The sequence below is a fragment of the Apodemus sylvaticus genome, chromosome 11 (genome assembly GCF_947179515.1).
Source record: "Apodemus sylvaticus chromosome 11, mApoSyl1.1, whole genome shotgun sequence".
NCBI classification, from domain to species: Eukaryota; Metazoa; Chordata; class Mammalia; order Rodentia; family Muridae; genus Apodemus; species Apodemus sylvaticus.
This window is the reverse complement of record NC_067482.1, coordinates 56884344-56904715: the sequence shown is the minus strand read 5'-3', so window position 1 is coordinate 56904715 and position 20372 is coordinate 56884344. Positions and strand designations below refer to the sequence as shown.

At 46.3% G+C, this 20372-nt stretch overlaps 1 protein-coding gene across 2 annotated transcripts; it reads right to left on the bottom strand.

The window, feature by feature from the left end:
• Positions 1–10274: 10274 nt before the first annotated feature.
• On the bottom strand, positions 10275–20292 carry Cckar (cholecystokinin A receptor). 2 transcript variants are annotated; one of them, XM_052199325.1, is made up of 6 exons: positions 20202–20292; positions 19462–19777; positions 18519–18770; positions 15048–15309; positions 13006–13133; positions 10275–12060 (listed from the first exon to the last, which is right to left on the bottom strand). In XM_052199325.1, exons 2-6 carry the CDS (start codon positions 19571–19573, stop codon positions 11477–11479), a joined length of 1338 nt encoding a protein of 445 aa, XP_052055285.1. In that variant the 5' UTR covers positions 19574–19777; positions 20202–20292; the 3' UTR covers positions 10275–11476. The 2 variants fall into 2 exon arrangements, with proteins under 2 accessions (XP_052055285.1, XP_052055287.1); XM_052199327.1 differs by lacking the exon at positions 20202–20292 and having other exon boundaries at positions 18519–18718; positions 19462–19536.
• Positions 20293–20372: the final 80 nt, after the last annotated feature.

Genomic DNA, 20372 nt, shown 5'->3' with positions numbered 1-20372 from the left:
ATCTTGCCATCCTTGTCTTGTGAAAGGGGGAGTCAAACTCCTATCAAATAATAAGTTCAAGAGTAGAGATTCTGAAAACCCAGTTGGTGGTTCACCAGCCTAAATATCACCCCAGGCGGTTTGGTAACAACAAGTTTCTCTGAACCTCACAGGAGACCCTTGGCTAAAGCACCAGTTTCTGAAATCTTATTAAACTCTCCCCATGTTCTGCTGTATGCAGTTTGGGAATGTGATCTCCCCCACCTCCTTCACAGAGAATTCCTGAAATGCTGCTTGGGTGCTAGTCACATTGACAGACCTAGACTTACACAAAGGCTGGTGGTGTGACATCTGAGAGCTGAGAATGCTAAATGTCAAACCATATGTCCTGCACGTGTGACAGGAGAATGGCCTTCCCTCCTCCAGGCTCAGTTGTGGGATGTGCTGTGTCGGAGCTGGCCCTCCTGACAGTTCTCGCTTCCGGCATGCTTACTGTCAGCTGTCCCCTGACAGGACATCTTGTACGTCAGTGACTTCACTGCAAGCATGCAGAACCAGGCACCTGATCAGTACCCCACAGGGGACTCAGCTCCTTACTAGGGACAATCTTTTGGTGATTTTAGACCCGAATTTGACTCATTTATCCTTCTTAGGAAGAGGCTAGTGCACATGTATCCCAAATGTCACCTTTCTGCTCTGTCCTCAGACTACCCCACTGGTAGTGTGGCTTTGGGCCTGGAGTTTATCTCTTAAAGTCTATGCCATAAACTGAGGTCCGGGACCTCAGTTTTTACCTCCAAAAGCTGTGACCGTCTTTGGAGCAATGGTCACCTGATCTGGACTAAGCATCCAAGGGATCACCTGCATTTGATGGACCCACACCACCCACTCACTGAGATCACCTTTGTATATGGCGGTCTGTGCCCGTTTCACAGGAAACTGGGAATATAGAAACTCTTAACTTCCTCAGTGATGGTGATGGGCTCAATTGTGTCTCTTCAAACCCCATTCTGAAGTCTTTAACCCTTCAGCATCTCTGATGGTGGCCCTAGTTAGAGACAGTTTTTATACAAGTGTCACTGGCTCATTAGGGTGGCCCTAATTAATCTAAGGTGACCCGAGTCCTTATAGAGAGACATGCACAGGGAAGAACACCGTGGGCATCTGGAAGCAGCGGTGAAGGAGGTGCTTCCACAAGTCAAAGAACTCTAAAGATGGCCAACTACTTCCAGGCCCTGAGCAGCATGTCTTTCCTAGCCCTCAGAAGGACGCAGACAGCTGATTCCTTTTTGTCTTGCCCTCCCAGCTTCAGAAATGCAAGGCATCTTTCTCTGTGTTAAGCTACCCAGTCTGTAGCCCTAAGCTATGGCAGCCACAACGATCACACAGGTACAGAGAATCATGAAGGGTTAGTGTCTCCCTCCCCCCGCAGGCCTCTGCAGATAGGACTGTGGCTGAGGGCACAAGGCTGGTGGCCTCTCTGCCATTCTTGGCTTGAGAGAAAGTATCTTGTGTTCTCTGGCTAAGCTAAGTGAAACTTTGCAAGCAGGCTGGCGTTAGTCGTTAGGGCACCAGAAATGTTCCCCAGGAGCCACAGTCCTATTTGGGGGCGGAGTGTGCCAGTTGAGTGTTGCCTATGGATTTTGGCTGCAAATTCATATTTCTTCTTTTAATACCAACTTCCCACTATAAGTCTCTTAAGAGTTCAACTTCTAAAGCTTAGAACCTTGCTTTGCCTGCACTGAACTAGTTACCAGGAACTCTAGTCAAACCCTATTTTCCCCCTCTCAATAGCCATGACATAGCAACAGGTATCCTGGGGGAGAAAAGCTGTGGTAGGCAGACTAATGGGCCCTCACAGGTGTAGTTGTGCCCTGACCACAAGATCATGTGATTAAGGTATGTCATTCAGGTGAACTAATGTAGTTAACAAGGAGTCTTATAAATGAAGGGCAGGAGAAGGGATGGGTGATAAAGAGAAAACTAGATCAACACAGAGACGTGGAGAGAGGACTAAACAGTGAGAGCAGGAGGAGACAGTTCCAGTTGCTCCAGCATGGGCCTTGGAGACAAAGAGGCCAGGAGCCAGGTCCTGCAGGCAGCCTCAGGAAGCCAGAAAATTAAGGGTGGACTCTCCCCTAGAATTTCTCACTGACTATTTTTAGTCTGATTTCCAAGAGCACAAGTTAGGGAATCTGTGCTGTCTTGATGTACTATTGTGAATCTCTGGAGCAGTCATAGAAATAGAAGTCTGAGATTTTCCCACTGGACTCCAAATGAGGGCAATAGGCCTGGATTGTGGCTGAGACTCGTGGCCTCTGGTAGAGTCCTTTCCTTCCCCATTGGCGCAGTGGGTGGCACTGTCTATTGTCCCCTCAGTGCCTGCAACCAGCAGGACAATCTCTGGTCATATTTGCTTCATCTTAGTTTACTTTTTCCATTGCTCATGATACGCTACTGAGAATCCCTTGACAGGCCTGCAGATAGGGCAAATAAACGCACACTGCTCAGGACACGCCCTAAGAAAGCTACCACACCCCTTATCACAGTCTCAGATTAGTGACATTTTGTGTTTCATTTGGCGACTCTGGCCCTGTACCAGGGAAACACCTGCTGCTTTAGGCTCTGGATCTGATCCTTTAGCTCAGTCCCTGGAGATGCACTCAGCTCAGCTGAACCCCATTTTGAATTCCCACTTAGAGAATTATTGTTAATTGTCTGGTCTTTCCCTGAGGGGTGTTGCTAAGATCAGAGAGGAGATGGGAAACCCAGACAGCTGAGGAAGGAGGGGGCTTGTAACAGGCGTGAGGTTCAGCACCACAGCTTGGGTTACCTATTGCAAGAGTTATCACTGAATTACCATCTTCTCTGACCACTGGAAGGCTGGCTGTAAGCACTCTGTCCTTCAAGGTGTGGAATCATGGCTTGCTAGGGCCACCATAACCAAGTGTTATAAGCCAAGGGGCTTACGTAGGAGAACTTTGTTCCCTCTCACTCCAGTGGCTGTAAGTTCAAGGTTAGTGTGTTGGCATCTTGTCTCTTGTGAGTGTTCTCTTCCTGGGTGGTCGATGACTACTTTCTTGCTTCCTGTCTGCATGGTTCTCTTAAAGTGTCCTATTCTTATAAAAAAATGTCAGTGACATTGTGTTAGAGTCAACAGAATAGCCTCATTAGACCCTAGTGTCTTGCAAAGCTCTATTTCCAAAAATCGCCAAATACTAAGGTGTCAGTAGTTATGTCTTGAGCATGTGAACAATACAGGAGCATTTCAGCCCATATCAGGAAGCTGGCTGGACAAACTATCCCAGTGTCTTTACAGCTCAGGATTGTGGCCTGAGGGGAGGAGTTCATGAGGTCTTCTGCAAACTTCCACCCTGGCCAAGGAAAAATAATGGCAGGAAGTTAGGAGAGAGCTCAGGTCAGAGGCACTTAACCCACCCAGAGGAAGCCCGACAACTAAGAAATCACAGTCCTTCCATGCAGGGTAGATCCTAGGTTAGAACCCTGATTTCTTTTCTTTTTAATTTAGTGTTTTTACCCAGGAAGACTAATGAGTCCAGCCACTACAACTGGTTTGATGCCTTCTTGATCTCAGGGCATCATTCTGGCAACTGCATTGAACAAGCCCAAGCTCCTAGCCAGCTAGCGCTGGACCAATGCCTTTCTTTTGGGAAACCATGCAAGGAAAGTCTTGCTACAACGCCAAGTGTGCTGGCATTGAGAATCTAACCATTAAACTCTAGTGGAAGGTGGCTTTCTCCTTCAGCAGGATCAAGGGTGGAGCATGTCTAGAAATTAAGGTCATGAAGGTCATGTGGCAAAGCTTAATTGAAGCCACTAGCAACTGCTGGCAAAGGCTGGTATTGCAGGCCCTAGCGTCACAGATTATGGGTGCCAATCTACATTAATGGCCTTCAAAGTGTGTCCTGTAGAACCCAGGGGTCTCTCCTGAGGATTTCAAAGGGAAGGCAACTTTCCCTTTGAAACGTCCCTTCAAATGGAGGTAAATCTCCATTCTTCCTCCTAGGCAACTATACTGCTATTTCTTTCCCATTTTGGAATTCCATTCAGAACTGCTTTGTGGAAAGAAGAGCTCCCTTGTGTAAAAATGTGAAGACTATGAAATCAGTCCAAATATTTTGTATATGAAGGATTTGTTCTTCAGACAAGTTTAGAACTCTTTGACTTATGGGACAATGCTAGACCTGGAGGCATTTGTTACAGAAGCACAATGCAGCAGACACTGACCAATAAACCCAGAAGTCCCCAGGCTCCTGCTCCACACGCCTCACTGACTGGAACCAGTTGGGTTCATGTCACCTGATGCTGCCTTGCAGATGACAGCTCTTTATTCTTCTAGAGACTTGGTAATGAATACTCATTGCAGTTGGAGATACGGCTCATTCAAGTCATTAGAACTTACAAAGCCCCAAAGTTCGGCCCATTTGGGGGTTTCACAACTAGTCAGATATGAATTCAAGTCTAAAACCAAAGTTTTGGTTCTTCCTAATTATTGATTTTCAGAAATGATGCAGATCTTGAGATTGAGAATCTGGGAGGTGGGAGGAGGCAGGCAAAGGTTGGAGCATCATTGGCAATTAAGGAAGTATCAGGAAAAAAGAGGGGGAGCTTGGGATGTGGCAAGGATCTCCACTGTAAACCCCATTGGTCTGAGGTTGTGCTGGGTCCAGGCATCTTCCTAACTCCCTTTGTCAGCCATTTCTCATGTCACTGGGAAAGGGGGACTTGGCAAAAAGGCAACACAGAGACCAGGAGGCTTTACTCTGATGGCTGATGGGAAGTTTGGCTCATGTTTATCTTCGTTCTAGTGAAACCAAGAAAACAGATCTGTTTTAATATAATGCTGGTATTTGCCAAAGAGGCAGAAACCCATTTACTGATATCTTCTCTTGGTTCCCTCCCCCCCAACCCCCAGACAGGGTTTCTCTGTGTAGCTCTGGCTGTCCTGGAACTCACTCTGTAAACCAGGCTGGCCTCAAACTCAGAAATCCCTCTGCCTCTGCCTCCCAAGTGCTGGGATTAAAGGTGTGCGCCACCACCGCCTGGCTTCTCTTGGCTTTTTTGTGAGGCTGTAGAGTGTATTTTACTTCTAACAAACACAGGGCTGGAAGTTTCCAGGTCAGAAGTGTGAAGAACCAGCCTCAAATCCTCCTTCAAGCAGGAGGCTCGGAGTGAGGCCTATGTGCACAAAGAGGCAGGAGAAGGACACAGATCCAAGTGAGGCCTATGTCTGCAAGGAGGCAGGAGAAGGACACAGACTGGAGTGAGGCCTATGTCCACATGGAGGCAGGAGAAGGACAGAGACAGGTTCTTGCTTTCCTGGTGGAGGTTTTACAGCATAAGGACAGCAAACTGGGCCGCATTTCTGAAATGAAACCATCGGCTATGGAATATTTAGCAAGGTGAATGTCCCAATCCCAATAACAGCCTGGTGGAATGAACACAGTTTTCTTTGTTTGCATTGTGTGTGTACCTGTGGAGGTACTGTGCACAACTTGTGGGAATCGGTTTTCTCCTTTTACAATGTGTGTCCTGGGGACAGAACTCAGGTCATCAGGCTTAGCAAGCAGCAAGTACCTTTACTTATTAAACCATCTTGCTAACTGTCTTAGGGTTTTACTGCTGTGAATAGGCACCATGACCAAAGCAACTCTTTTTTTTTTTAAATTCTTTTAGTTTTTTTTTTTTTTAAGATTTATTTATTTATTATATGTAAGTACAACGTAACTGTCTTCAGACACACCAGAAGAGGGGTCAGATCTCATTATGGATGGTTGTGAGCCACCATGTGGTTGCTGGGATTTGAACTCAGGACCTTCGGGAGAGCAGTCAGTGTTCTTAACCGCTGAGCCATCTCACCAGCCCCCAAAGCAACTCTTATAAGGACCACATTTAATTGGGTCTGGCTTACAGCTTCAGAGGTTCAGTCCATTATCTTCAAAGTGGGAATATGGCAGCGTCCAGGCAGGCATGGTGCAGGAGGAGCTGAGAGTTCTGCATCTTCATCTGAAGGCAGCTAGCAAAATACTGGCTTCCAGGCAGCTAGGATGAGGGTCTTAAGGCCTACACCCACAGTGACACACCTACTACTCCAACAGGGCCACACCTTCTAAGAGTGTCACTTCCTGGGCCAAGCATATACAAACCATCACACTAGCCCATGATGGAATGAAAATAAGAATGGATTTTGCCATTTGTTAGCTGTCTGACTTAGGGCTTGTTATCTGCCCTTCAGTTTCTGTTGAATTACTTAATGATAAATCCCAGCAGCACAGTTTATGCTACCCACCCGAAGGGTTTACATTCCCAAATGAAAGACGCCAACACAGCCTTTATATTTTGATATGCCTTAAACAGCTCAATTGCTGGGCCGTTTCCTAAGCTCCACTTGGTTAATCCACCTCCCACTAACAATCCCGAGTTATTCCTTACTAAACTCCATAGTCTGCCTTGGCTCCTCTGGACCCAGAGGGCTGCTCAGCTGGGCTGTGCTCCCAGCTCCTGGCTGCTTCACTTGGCGGCCATGCCTCTCTGATCTGCACTCTTCTCAGACATTGCATCTCTCCTCCCCTTCCACACCCCACCAGCATGACGATCTCCTTCTCCTTCCTCTCTCAGCCTCAAGCCCAGAAAATCCTAAAGGTCCCGCCTCTATCTGTCCTGCCCAGCCATTGGCTGCCGGCATCTTTATTTACCAATCAGAAACAACTGGGAGCTTGTGGCCTGTTGGACTCTCTTGTGCAAATAATTTTGGGGACCCAAATTAACATTAGAATACAAGCAGCTTTAGGCCAAACCCATGATAAATGTCTTCACTTTGAAATGTGGGGAATGATGTGTCATGTATGTTGTTTGGAGATTTAATTAAGAAGCTACATGTAGCAAGTGATCGTTTTTTCCCCTTACAGTGTTTATTGTCATCCACAGCACCAGTGAACCTGCACATCTACTATATGATCAATGTCCGCAGTAGCTCAGGCTGTCCCAGGCCAGATTTCATTTGAAAGTAGGGTGTTCCATCTGAATCTCCATTGGAATGGGCTGGCATTCTAGGGACTGGCCGACTAAGAAGGGAGACTTACAAGTGGCTGAGAGCTTGGGGACTCTCTTGTTTTATTCCTTTCCCCAACAGGTTTCTTTGGAGACAATTGTATGCTTAGGCCCCAAGAAGTTTCCCTGTTGCAAAGGCAGTGGGAAGCTATTAAAATTATGGAAGGACATTGGATGTGAAAAAGACAGACCCTTACCTACTGAGTCACACATTATCACATGTGGAGCCATCGCCCCTCAAGAGGAATTGACCTCCTGAGAACGAGTATGACTTGCTCAGGGCCACACAGCAAGCTAGGAATAGCTACTGAGCTTGGCCACACATCTCTGGGCCTTATCTTCATGACCCCAGAAGCTTTTAATAGTCAGTGAGCTTGGAAGTCGATTTCCTGGACATTTTGTACAACTGAAAACAGACCTTGACATTCCAGGCAGCTGCATCTAGCGTCAAATGGAAGTGCTTATCTGCAGCCACCTGATTGTGAAGGTGGAACTCCTCAAAGGGGCCAGGGAAGGCCTGGCATTGATTCAAGACTCCATTCAAACCCATCCATCCATCCATCCATCCATCCATCCATCCATCCATCCATCCCTCGGAAGAGTTGCTGGACCTTGTACTGTGCTGTAAACAATAGCATGTAGTGGTGTTAACTGTCCTTCATCTTCTGTTAGTGATCTCTGAGACTGGAGATGGTTTGTGTATGTAGTTAAACCTGTTCTGTTCAGTATGGTATTGACTGTCATGTGCCAGAAGGAAGGGCACATGGCAGTCAATACCATACTGAACAGTCTGACCTTTTTCTCCTGTGCAAGAAGGGCAGGTGTTTTACCCAGATTATGCTTTAAAGGGCTAGGGTGGGTAGGGTGGGAGGGGTGTGGAGTGGTGGTGCTGGTCCTGGTCTGTGAAAGCAACTCTTAGAAACTAGGAAGCTGTGTTTATCTGAGAGGTACCGGGACACCAGAGAAAAGTCAAAGACAAGCAAGCCAAAAGAGAGGACAGTTGTGCAAGAGCCAGGGAGCAGCATGGGTTGGGGTGGCTCCATGAGGCTCCCACTGGGGTTCTGCTGGAGAGCAAATGCAGGGGGCATAGCAAGGGGCCCATGGGAGCTCTGATGACAGGCGTAAGCTGAGCTCTTTGGAGAATGTGTGCAAGGGTTTTGATTGTTCTTCTCAAAAGAAATGAGAGCCAGGGGAGCTAAGCTGAGCGATGTTAGAGACCGGAGGTTCCCAGCCTTTGTTACCTGTATCTCAATACTGTTTCTAGGCAGGTTGCATAGATTCTCATCTGAGGTGTTCTATCCATTCTCTCCATTGGCTTTCATTAAGGTGCTGACAGAAAGAGGAAGGAGAACAGAGCAAAAGGTCACCCAAAAGAATCCAGGGTGGATGCATGCAGAGAGGAAACGGTCTTGTCAACGCTCTGCTTTTCTCCCAAAAGTGAGTTGTCCCTGGTGGAGGAATACAACTGTGGATAGGAAGAGAGACCACTGAAAGCAGAAGAGCTATGATGGAGGTCAGTCAATGTTTACTAAACATTCCCAGTATGTGGGTTGCTAGGCAACCAGAGAAACCCAGCAGCTGTCCCACCTTCACGCAGATGACACTCTGCTTAAGCAGAGAAGCCCCTGTTAAGCACACAGGGACACGTGCAACCAAACCCTAGAGACTCGGGGACTGCTCACACACCACCTTGAGTGCATTAGCAGCCCCTACCATGCTGATTGGGGCAGAAGAAGCCAAGACACAACTCTCATATGTAGTATGCTGAAGGGATACTACTGGAAGAGAGCAGAAAGTACTAGAAAATCTGGGTATTTGTTCCCTGAACTTGAATTCATGTTCAGATCAATCTTGTTTAACATGAGGCAAAGAAAGTTGACTTAACAAAGGATGAGAACAGCATTATGTGTAATAATAAAAAAAAAAGTTAATCAGTAAAACCAGACCTTTCCAAAGCTTGTCACAGATTCTGCAAGTTAATAACCCTCCTCCACACCTGTCTCTCAGCTTCCACTAGGTGACTTTCCAATAAATTAAATCAGGAAATGCATTTTATTACTGTGGATGTGGGAAATCTTGTTTATGTTTTTACCTGTTTTCAAACATTTCAAAATAGAATTGGCAGATAAATATAGGATGTCTTTTAGGATGCACTCAAACTAAAAATTATTACCTATAAGTGTTTTTCAATCTGTGGGTCACCGCCCCTTTGGGGATGACCGTTCCTTCCACGGGGGTTACCTAAAACCATCAGAAAACAAATATTTATGTTATAATTTATAACAGTAGCAAAAACTACAGTTATAAAGTAGCAACAAAAATAATTTTATGGTGATGGTCACCACAACACGAGGGACTGAATGAAAGGGTCTCACGTTAGGAAGGTTGAGAACCACTGTTCTGTGGCTTATCTGGAATCACACTTCAGTTCCATGTCTGTATTTTTATTGACTACATCCTGGAACTTTGTCTTTAAATTAATAAACCTCCACAAAACCCAGCAATTCCTAATAACGGAAGGGCTCTTAATTTTCTTCATTTATTCCCTGCTACTGTTAGAGGGTCAGAGGGAATGGTCTTTATTTTAGGCAGGAAAGGTATGTAAGACCTACTCAAGTCTCAAAGGCATTTTTTTTACCTCCTACATCTTTTGCCCTTGCAGTTTGAACTCTGCATTTTGGCTCTGAAACTGCCAACCATGAGGCCGGTGACAGCTACTCCTCTGAGACTGAAGCCTGAGCAAGGGACAGTCTGACAAGTTGGGAGTGGTGGGCAGTTACATGTTTGGCAGCGGCTCCTCAGCACGCTCCCGCCGGCACAGCCGTCACTGGAAGATGTGTCTTTTCGAATCTAGAACACAGGAAGGAAGGCTTATCATTGCTTGCTACTCCCGTTTTCCTCTTCCACAGAAAGGTTTGCGGGCTGTGGAGAGCGTGGGGCCTGGATCCGTGCACGGTTACGGCCTCATGGCAAGGGGAAGACGAATGCCCACTCTTTGGATAATTGACAGCTCATAGCAACGAACTCACTTTCCTTGAATCTTTTTCTTTGCACACTTTTACTTTCCAAGTGCACACAAACTTGTTTCTGTTGAAAAGGTTCGTACTAACTTCTTTTAAGTAGACAAGACGATACTGTTCAAGGAAAAAAAAAAAGGAAAGGAGGGAGGGAGACAATGTGTGTGTTTGGTACACTGGATCAGTATACACTATCTAGAAACGGTCTTTCATTGTGTAATTTATTTCTATTTCTTATTTATTTCTATTTCAAGTTCTTAGAATTCCAATGTTGCAAAGAAATGAAGCTCATACAATACTCTGACTTTCATGGAAGAATGATAACACTTGTTGAGTTCCAATATCCACTTATAAGTTATTAACACACAGATAATGTAGCCATATGTTCAGTTTACACACACATACAGACAGACACACACACACTCTCTCACACAAACACTGAGCCAATTAACAAGAGCTACATCGATGGTATTTAAAAGTATACATAGTTTTGGCGTTCAAAGCTACTTATTAACTGAGTCCCAGCATGCCAGTTTTCCTTGGGAATTGACAGCACATGATGTCAGCCTTGCCCAGGTATGACCACCTCCCTTCTTACCTGGAGGTGTTTCTAGAAAGGAGGAAATACAGGTGAACATAAGAAATTAAGTTCAGGTTAAAAAAAAAAAACCCAGTGGTGAGGGTTAGATACAGAGGAGAGATTACACTGTACAGATCATCCTCCCTTCTGTAGCTTGACATTGCTGACAGAAAGCAGTTCTGGCTACTGGTCTTGACACTCTTTCCTTTGTAGAAATAAAAATTCTAAAACCTGTCTTTTAGATACATTCTCCTTGTTTTTCAGACGATGACCTCAATTTACGCGCCTGAGTGTACTTGGCCAACTTCAGGCTTAAAAAATTGTCAGACTACTCCCATATCTAGAAGTGGCCAGAGGAGGTGTGTGTGCTTCACATGTCCTTGGTGGCCACGAGAAGGTGTGTGGGTGTCGTATGTGTGAGAAGTCGGCATGGGTTCCCTGGGGAGTACCGTAATTCCGCAGGAGCAGAAAAAAACAGAGCAGAGCAGAGCAGTGTGTTACTATGGAGAGACGTCACCTGGGGTGTTCCAGAAAATTCTAAAGCTCATCAAAGCCTACACCTCCATTTTGAACATGGACTTGGCAGAGACATTTGTAGCATGTCGAGGGGGGGCTCCTACCACTGGCCTGCTAAGGTTTCCCCCATGACAAACATTATGGAAGGTGTCTTAGCATTTTCATGCCCCCCCCCCAGCCTTGAGTCCCTTCTGGAACTTTGTGAAGGGTGAAGAGCAGACATTGAAGAGTCCTCATGAGAAACGGGTCTTCCTTCTCCTTCCCTCCCGCTTCCCCTTCCTCCTTGCTGCTGCTGCAGTGGGCCAGGTACACCTCAGGGGGGCGGGGCAGAGGTGCTCATGTGGCTGTAGGAATATCTGGACAGTGATGCCCTTATGGTCCTCCCGTCCTCCTCCTCCCCTGCCTCTCCTCTCACCCCTGCGGGACCAGGATTCGGGCAACAAGGGAAGGTAGCCATGAAGCCCAGGCGGAAGCGTTTGTTCATGAAGCAATAGATGATGGGGTTAACGCAGGAGGAGGTGTAGGAGAGGAGGAGGATGAAGGAGATGGGGGTCCCTGAGAGGTGTTTCTCGGCAGAAGCCGTGTCATACGCCCGCCAGGCATTGGCACTGAAGATGGGCATCCAGCAGAGGAAGAAGAGGACCACGATGACCATGAGCATGCGGATCACGCGTTTCTTGGCTATCAGGTTGGCAGCAGAACTGCTGCTCCTGATCCGGTTGACTCTGCCACCACTGCTGCTGGTAGACAGCTGCTGCAGCTCCAGCTTCCTCGGCGGCCGGGACTTCTGCAAGTAACAGCCATCACTGTCTTCATATCGGCGGCTAACACCGCCACCACCGCCACCACCGCTGCCACCACCGCTGCCGCCACCACCGCCGCCGCTCAGCCTCTTCTCTGCATGGGAAAGTGACATCATTTTAGTATTTAGGACAAGTCATGCCAGAGAGAAGACATAAAGCCAAGTTCAAGTCCCCAAGTCCAGGAGGCCAAGCTGAACTTGAACTGGAGAAATGGACAGGCAGCCTGGCCTGTACTGGTTGATATTAGTATTGGTCTGCTCTAGTTCTGTGAAATATATACCATGTATAGATGGTGGTGGTAGTGGTGGTGGTGGTGGTGGTGGTGGAGATGGTGGTGGTGGTGGGGATGGTGGTGGTGGTGGTGATGGTGGTGATAGAATCCTACACACAAAGGCTGCAAAGCTGAAACTTATTACAAAATAAATGTTTACACTCTTCTAGGTTCTTTCTTTCATGTTTGCTTGCTGAGTTTTGATATTACTTTTATCGTGAGGACTCCAAGTAACGAGAGAAAGTCAATAGAAGCCAGAGAGACTGCGTTATCTACATATCGAGGAACTGAGAGAGGGGAACAGTGAGAAGGAAAAAGTTATGTCAACACAGGTGTTGGGGACAGGTTCATGGGCTGCGGAAGGAGGGAGGTGAGCATGAGAGGCAGAGGGTGAGAAATGAGCAGACAATAGTTGCTCTTGTAGGCCTGGGATCTGACGTCCCTTAATGTAGTGTGCAGGACAGAATCACCAGGGGCTCTATACTAATGCTATGTGACAGTAAGCCTCAGGGACAGGGTCCTCTGTGTGTCACTGTCTCCTGTGTGAATGGTCTCTCTTGATCCACTCAAGACCCCACCAAGAAGAAATATCTCCTCCTTTTATACATGTAGATTTGGAAAGCCTAGGTCTGCTGACTGCCTTGTGACCCACAGTCTCAAAAAGAAATACTCCAGCATATGCTCCGTATATCCTGAGTACATCCAGTTACCTTGAAAAGCAAGCCTTCAAGTTCTTTTGGAATAAACATCCAGTCCAAAGATCAGTACCTTTAGCAGATTTCTTCTGGCTGGCATCAAATTTGATTCCTTGGTAGAGTTCCAGAGAGATCAATCCGTAGGCCACCACCATCACAATCCCGGGGATAAGAAAGAGGATGAGTAACAGGAATGTTTGCCTAATACAATTAAAAGAAATCTAATTACCAGCAACCCTGGACCTTCGTGTTCTGATGCGCGGGAATGACGAGGGTGAGCTGGTCTGAGCAGACACGCTAATTTCTGGCATTTGGCATCTTTAAAAAGCCCAGGTCTGGAGGTTTGGTCATTAGAACTTGTTTGTTTCTTTTACTCTTTAAAGGGTCTCTGAAAGACTGATTAAATTGGAGAAACATGGAACTGTTCTATGCCCCAAAGCAACTAACATGTTAAAGGCTAACAGTAAAGCCAGGAATTCGGTGTGTACTTAAAGCTCTTGATATTCAGGAGGCTGAGGCAGGAGGATTGCTTTAGTCTAAGAGCTTGAGACTGGCCTGGGTGATGTAGTGAGACCCTGCTTCAAGAATGAATGACAAGAACAATAAACAAATAATGAAATCTTTAAAACAATAATAGGAGTATGTGGAATATATGTCCAAGGTGTTGAGATAGTATGAAATTAGTTCCAATCCTTTGAGGACTGGTGCTGTGTACTGCAGGTGAGACCAAGCTCTCTGCGTACATGTCTCATCGTAATTCACAGAAGAACCTTTGATAACAGGTTCTTATAGCTGCTATTATCTGAACACTTAGAGATGAGAATATTGAGTCTTGGAGAGGTTAAATGTGTCCAAAACCACACAGCTAGTGGGAGAGGTGAGGTTTGAGACTCAACCACATGCATCAGGCCACACAATTTGTTGACCCTCCAATGGGAGCCACTAAACATTTCGATCAGAATCATGGAAAACCTTTCAGGTTTACCAAATGTGCCAGTTGCTACCCACACATCTCTCCAAGTGTCCCTTCTCCATCACCCCTTGAAGCTGATTGGCTGGTGCACAAAGTCTTGTGCCTGGCAGGATTGAGCTATGCTTTGTCTAAACATAGTTGATGGTTGAGGCATCACAGCCTCCTGCTCCAGGAGCCCGGCCCCTAAATCACTTTTGTAGTCTGCTGTGTGTAAGCTACAGCTTAGACCATACAGTTGTCAGCGGCAAACGGCAACAGGGCCTTTTCTCATTGCACGTGGACATGTTTTGATAAGTCTTGTATATTCCTCTCGGTCACAGTATAATGCTGATTTTTGTGTGTTCAAGCTACTTGGTTGAATGAAAAGGAAGGAAGCAACGGAACATGATCTTGGTTTTTAGTCACTTCTGAGTGTCTAGTTCTGGCTTCTAAAACAGCCCTATAATTAGTAAATATAACCCACGTTTGTGCCATCTTTTCATTAAATTCTCTCATCAATTCGTTTGAAAATCGTAGCTCGGTGAGTCAACCAGTTTGAACTCCCTGGAGACCATGTAGCCCCATAAGCAACAGTGGCTAAGCCACAGTTTCCTTATCTGCAAAAAGGACGTGCTAACGTCGCTGAGCCTATAACAGTACGGTAGTTAGGGTCTCGGTTTCTCACTGTATATTCTCACCATCGTGATTCTAGGGTGAGGTTGGAACAATCTTCCTCAAAGTGGACCGTGAGGCCGGCAGCTAACTGTTGTTGGGAGATGTGGGATTTTCTTCAGTGGTGTATAGCCAGTCGTAAGGTGTCCATGTTCCAGTAAATAACTGCTTATTTAATGCCTCAAGAAGATCTAATTTAACTCTGTAGGTCCCATAGAAAAAGAAGGCATGGAAATAGAAGGGGCACTTGTTGGGGGAAAAGAGGGTTCAGCCAGAGATGGAGGGGGAGGGGAGGGTGTGTGTGTGTGTGTGAGAGAGAAGACAAATAAACTTCATTATATAAATACATAAAACAACAAAAAAGGACCCCCTCCTTAGAAGGCCTTTAGGGTATCTGCCCCGTAGTCATCTGGCGAGGCTTTCCGGTCCCGCACAACACTAACTTAGACTTAGCTGGGTCTGAAAAGGAGGAGCGAAGCACTCTGCCTTACCAGAACTGCTGCATGGCGTCACTTGGCAACAGGAAGCGGCACATGTTCGCCGTCTGGTTATTATTTTTAGTAAAAGGCACCAAGTTGCTGTAAATGGGGTACGGAGTCATGATGGTAAAGGAGAGGCACCAGGTGGCAGCGATGACCTTCAAAGCATGGGACTTTGTTTGCCAGACTCGGGATTGTAGGGGTCTGCAGATGGCTCCGTATCTCTCCAGAGAGATGGCTACCAGGTTGAAAGTGGAAACACTCACGGAAGTGCCTGGGAGGAACAAAGAAGCCGGTACTCAGGTGCTGATGCCAAAATTTGTTTGTACATTAGCTTAAGTGTATCAGAGCTGCCGTTTAGAATAGCAGGAGAACGCTCAAAGGGTAAAGAGAGGCTATGTACATTTTAAAAAGACAATTTAGTCCCCGCTTTGTACTAAAACCGGACTTAAGGCAGTTAAACATATGTATTTGCCAAAACATCACATAGCCAATTTTCAGGTAAGTTTATTGTGCTTTGGTTGCAGTCTAACCCCAGCGTGGACTAAAGGTACTCATTAATTAATAAACAAGGGGATAAAAATAAGTTTCCATCCCACAGAAGGGCTTTTTGGAAACCTTGGAAGAGCTCTAATTTTGATCAGGAGCCTGTGGTCAAATTGACATTAAAAGGCAGAAATTCTTCAGGACTCTATGTTGCCAAAGGTCACTGGGATCTGAGCCTGAAGAACTGACTTTTAAAAAATTTCGAAGTCACAATTTAAAAGAGGGAAACATCCTTAAATTTAAAATATCTCTTGAAAAAACAAACAACAACAACAACAAAAAACCAAAACCAAAAACAACATCAACAACAAAACGCCCAGTCAAAAACAGTGACAGAGGAAAGGTTCTAGAGTGATCTAAACGTTTCTCTGTGGGGAGAACCAGGGTCTTTCCAGCCCTTCTGCCTCTGTGGTTTAGGAAGTGAACATGTATCCTGGTTAGAGCAGGAGGCATTACACTCTACAGCAGCCTCCCACAGATACTAAGAAAGGCTCTGCTCCCGGCTGTGTTTTGTGTGTGTGTGTGTGTGCAGACTATGTCTTATGCAAAGCTCACCTTAGAACTTTTAGGTCCAAGAACCATTGCTCACCAAGGAGCTTCACCAACAGATCTGGGAACAGACTTTCTAAGCTTGTCATCCTAAAACACCACTCCTTACCAGGACAGAGAGACAGTAACTCCCTAAAAGCCATGGGCAATTTTATTCTAAAACCATTAAGTAAAAACTCTTTTTCCCCTTCCTTCCTTCCTTTCTTCCTTCCTTCCTTTCTTCTTCCCTCCCCCTCCCTCCCTCCCTTCTTTCCTTCCTTCCTTCTTTCCTTCCCCCCCCCTTTTTCTTTCCTTTGGTAAAATCACTTACTGTGTTTTACTGGACTTCACCCTAAAAAGCCTACAACATAGAATTAGAAGGCTAGCTTTAAATCCCACTGCATTTGTTCTGTGCAATGGGTCCACAGTCACTATAAACCCCCAATCAAACCAGCACACCACCCCCAACCCACACATAAAATTAAGTATTTGATGAGTGTTGTTGGAGTAGTATTGGAGAGACTCCAAAATCGAGGGTAGGATATAAATCACCAGAATGAGAAATTCAGCAAAGCCCCGGTGGGGCATGGTGGGGCATGGTGGGGCTTGCCAACCTGAGCTACACAGCAACTCTCCGGGTCAGTCACAGCTTCCTTCAGAACTCTGCCCAAAATAAACAGTCAAAAACCAAAACCAATGCCAAATAAGAAGAACAGTGAATTTCAACAAAGTAAGCTATTATGACATTCTAAACAATTCCAGAATTATTTTGCTATTTAATTTTGGCGATTAAAACTGTTCTGAGGTAAAATTCACACAGCACAGAACTGGGCACCTTAAAGCAACCAGTTCCACGCCTTCAGAGCTGTATGACTATTCACTGGTGATGGGAGCACTATGAGAACTTTCCTTCCTGCTCCGGCTAAGACGCGGGGCGCAGTACCTGTACAACATCTGGGAGGGCCTCAGAAGGTAAAGAGCTGTCAGCAGCGCTTCAGTGTCTAACAGGGAACCTTCTCATTTTTTAGGCTTTAGAATATGATCAGGAGGCTTGGACAGAGGACATGTTCCTGGTTACTTATCTTGGGTCATAAGGGTCAGGGATTCATCAGCCCTGTGTCTTGTGTTGGAATCTGCCTCACTCAGCTGGGAAAAATTAAAACTCTTAAAGCTTTCAGGTCTCAGAAGACTGCCCTAGCCCAATTCAGTGCTGTCTGTTTATACAGGTCAGTCAGAACCAAACATCCAAACATCGGGCGGTGGCGGCGGCGGTAGCAGTGGTGGCCTTTAATCTGGAACAGCCAGGGCTGCACAGAGAAACCTTGTCTCCAAACAAACAAACAAACAAACAAAAACATCCAAACACCCCCTTACACACACACACACACAGGCACAAACACACACACACTTCTCATCTCTCTCTTCTAGTTGGCTCTGAGGATGGGCAAGGAATAAGGCAATATGGCAGACAAAGTGGACCAAAGAACTTGTTTCTGTCCAGGGTTAGGGGAACTACAGCAGCTGGCAAACTGAGGCCCGTGCTCACCACCACCTGCTAATCCAAGTTCCAATCTCAGTCGCTGTGCTTCTCACTCATGCAAGCCAGGGAAGACTTAATGACAGTTACTTACCACGTGGTTGGGGGGACAAGATCACGGAAGTAAAAACGCTCCACAAAGCACCTGGTGCATGAAAAGCACCAAAAATAGCTTTGTTTTAATATTCGTTTATTTTTCCCAGTTTAAGGGTTTTATTATAACCATCACTGTGTTTGATATAAGCAGCAAGCTACACAGCTCATCCAATCAGGGCTACTCCATAATCCATGGTACCTAGGAACATATTCAGCTTCTTATTACACACACACACACACACACACACACACAAACACACATGCTACACCACTCACTCTTGGCCTCCAAACTTTGACGGAAACAGTCTGGAAAGTGAATCCTGAGAAGAGAAGCTATACTTCAATAAAATAGTTTAAAATAGCGTCCGTTTCTCACAGAACAAGAAACACAACTGTTAAAGAGCTTGGATCCCACAAACCCTCTCCATTCCAAGAAATCCTGACCCAAGTTGAATGTTAATAGGAATACTGCCACCAGAAAGGTAGGAGTAACTTGAAGTCACCTGTGAATTCTTGTCCCTCTGCAAAAAGCCAAGCCTACTCAATCTCCATTGTGGTTTTGTATCAACTTCTGGCACACACACACACACACACACACACACTTCCTGGCATAAGGAAGACTGGCCTGCTGTGAAGAAAACACCTGTGTCCTTCCTTGCACATAGGCCCAGACAGCCAGGTGCTTAGTGTTTTGGAACCCAGTTTTGGAACTGTTGAGGAGCTAACAAAGGGAGGGTGTGGGATACGCCCTGTCAACAGACACCTGCCGGACTCACCCATGAAGTAGGTGGTGGTCTTGCACACAGCACTTCCAAAGATGAAATCCTTGAGCAGGTTGGGGATGAGGTTGAACGGCATGCAAAAGAGGCAAAGCATGAGGTCGCTGACAGCTAGGGACAGCAGGAAGATGTTGGTGACCGTCCGCATCCTCTTGTTTCGAATCAGCACCGTTATGACCAGCGTGTTCCCCAGCACACTGAGGAGGAATATCAAGGAGTACAGCAGAATCTGCACTGCAGACTGCCACTCTGGAAAGAGTTGGAGGGAGGGCGTTTTAGAGGGCAGAACGTTAAAAACCTTAGGCCCCCCCAAGGGAGTGGTCAGCTCCTGAGGGTGTCCCAGGGGTATGCGTCTCCGAACCCAAGTATTCCTGAACTAGCTCTATCATACAGAAACAAGCCCAGGAAAGCAACAGGGCCATTCAATTGCTTTTTAAAGGCCGGGATGTTAACAGATCCCTCAGGAAAGCAGTTTTTCCTAAGGACAATGTTCCTGAATATGCCTGCCTTCCTTTCCCTGAGGCTAAACATTTATTTTGCTTTAAATACTTCTTCATGCTGGGTTTCCCCTAAGAAAAAGCAACCTCTGCCCTGTGACAGTGCCTTTTCTGTAAGGCTTCTAAGTTGGGACTTGCACGCCTGTCACTCTGTTCTCCCTGTTTCTTCAATGCTTTTGTCATCTCCCCACACCCCTAAGTCTCCGGAGAGTGCATGAGTCCCCCACTCTCCCGTGGGAACAATAAAAATATTTGACTGTAGATTTCTCTGACTCTTTTATCCAAACTTCTGAACATACAACTTCATTTAGCTTTGTCTCATAGGGACTCTGTACACACACACACCTCACATAATGCATGCATATTTCAATTAGCCTTATTGTTGCTATATCTCCCTTAACTCCGTAGTTTTCTGAATTCTAATCATAGCCTCTGGCACCCACCTTTTGAAGGCTGAGGTCGATCCAGGCAGAAAAGCGTCTCATTTTCCAGCCCGAGTTCACAGGGGGGAGTGATGTTACTCCCATTCATAAGAAGGCTGTCGACCACATCCATCCTGCTGCTTTCTACCCAGTGCCGGCGGGCGAGCGGGTGAGTGGCTCACTGCTGACTCTCTCCTCTAATGATCATAGAGTCTCCCAAGTGCAACCTGCCGTGGAGGAGCAGGGAGGGGAGATTTCCAGGTGTGGGCTTTGTAGCCATTCCTATAGGCAACTTGAGTTCACCATTCTCAGACCATCTGGGCAAGCATTGGCACTCCTGTGGGGGGAAAGGCAGCCCGAGCGAGTCAAGCCCGCTCCACTCCACCTTCCAGGCCCACCCCTCCCACTCCTGGGCCAGTCTGAGGCCCTGAGCACAGGCAGCCTGGCTGCATATTAACCCTTCCCAGAATGGGGACAGAGCGAGACACACACACACACACACATACACATACACACACACATGCACACACACACACACACATACAGGCACACACACACATACAGACACACACACACTTACACACACACATGCACACACACACACACACACACATACAGACACAGACACACACACATACACACATACAGACACACACACACACACAGACACACACACATACACACATACAGACACACACACACACACACACACACACACACACACACGGAATGGAAAAGAGAGAGAGAACTCCAATTATTACCTCTCCTCTCTGCCTGTCACTGTCCCAGCTTTATTCAGAGTGAAGCCTGAACTGTGTGAGACACCATCAATTAGCTTGGTAACAGATCCGATAATGCAGACCATCAGGACTAAGGGACACGGGACTGCATTCCTATCTCCTTATATAAAAGCAATTAGTGCCTTTTAGCTT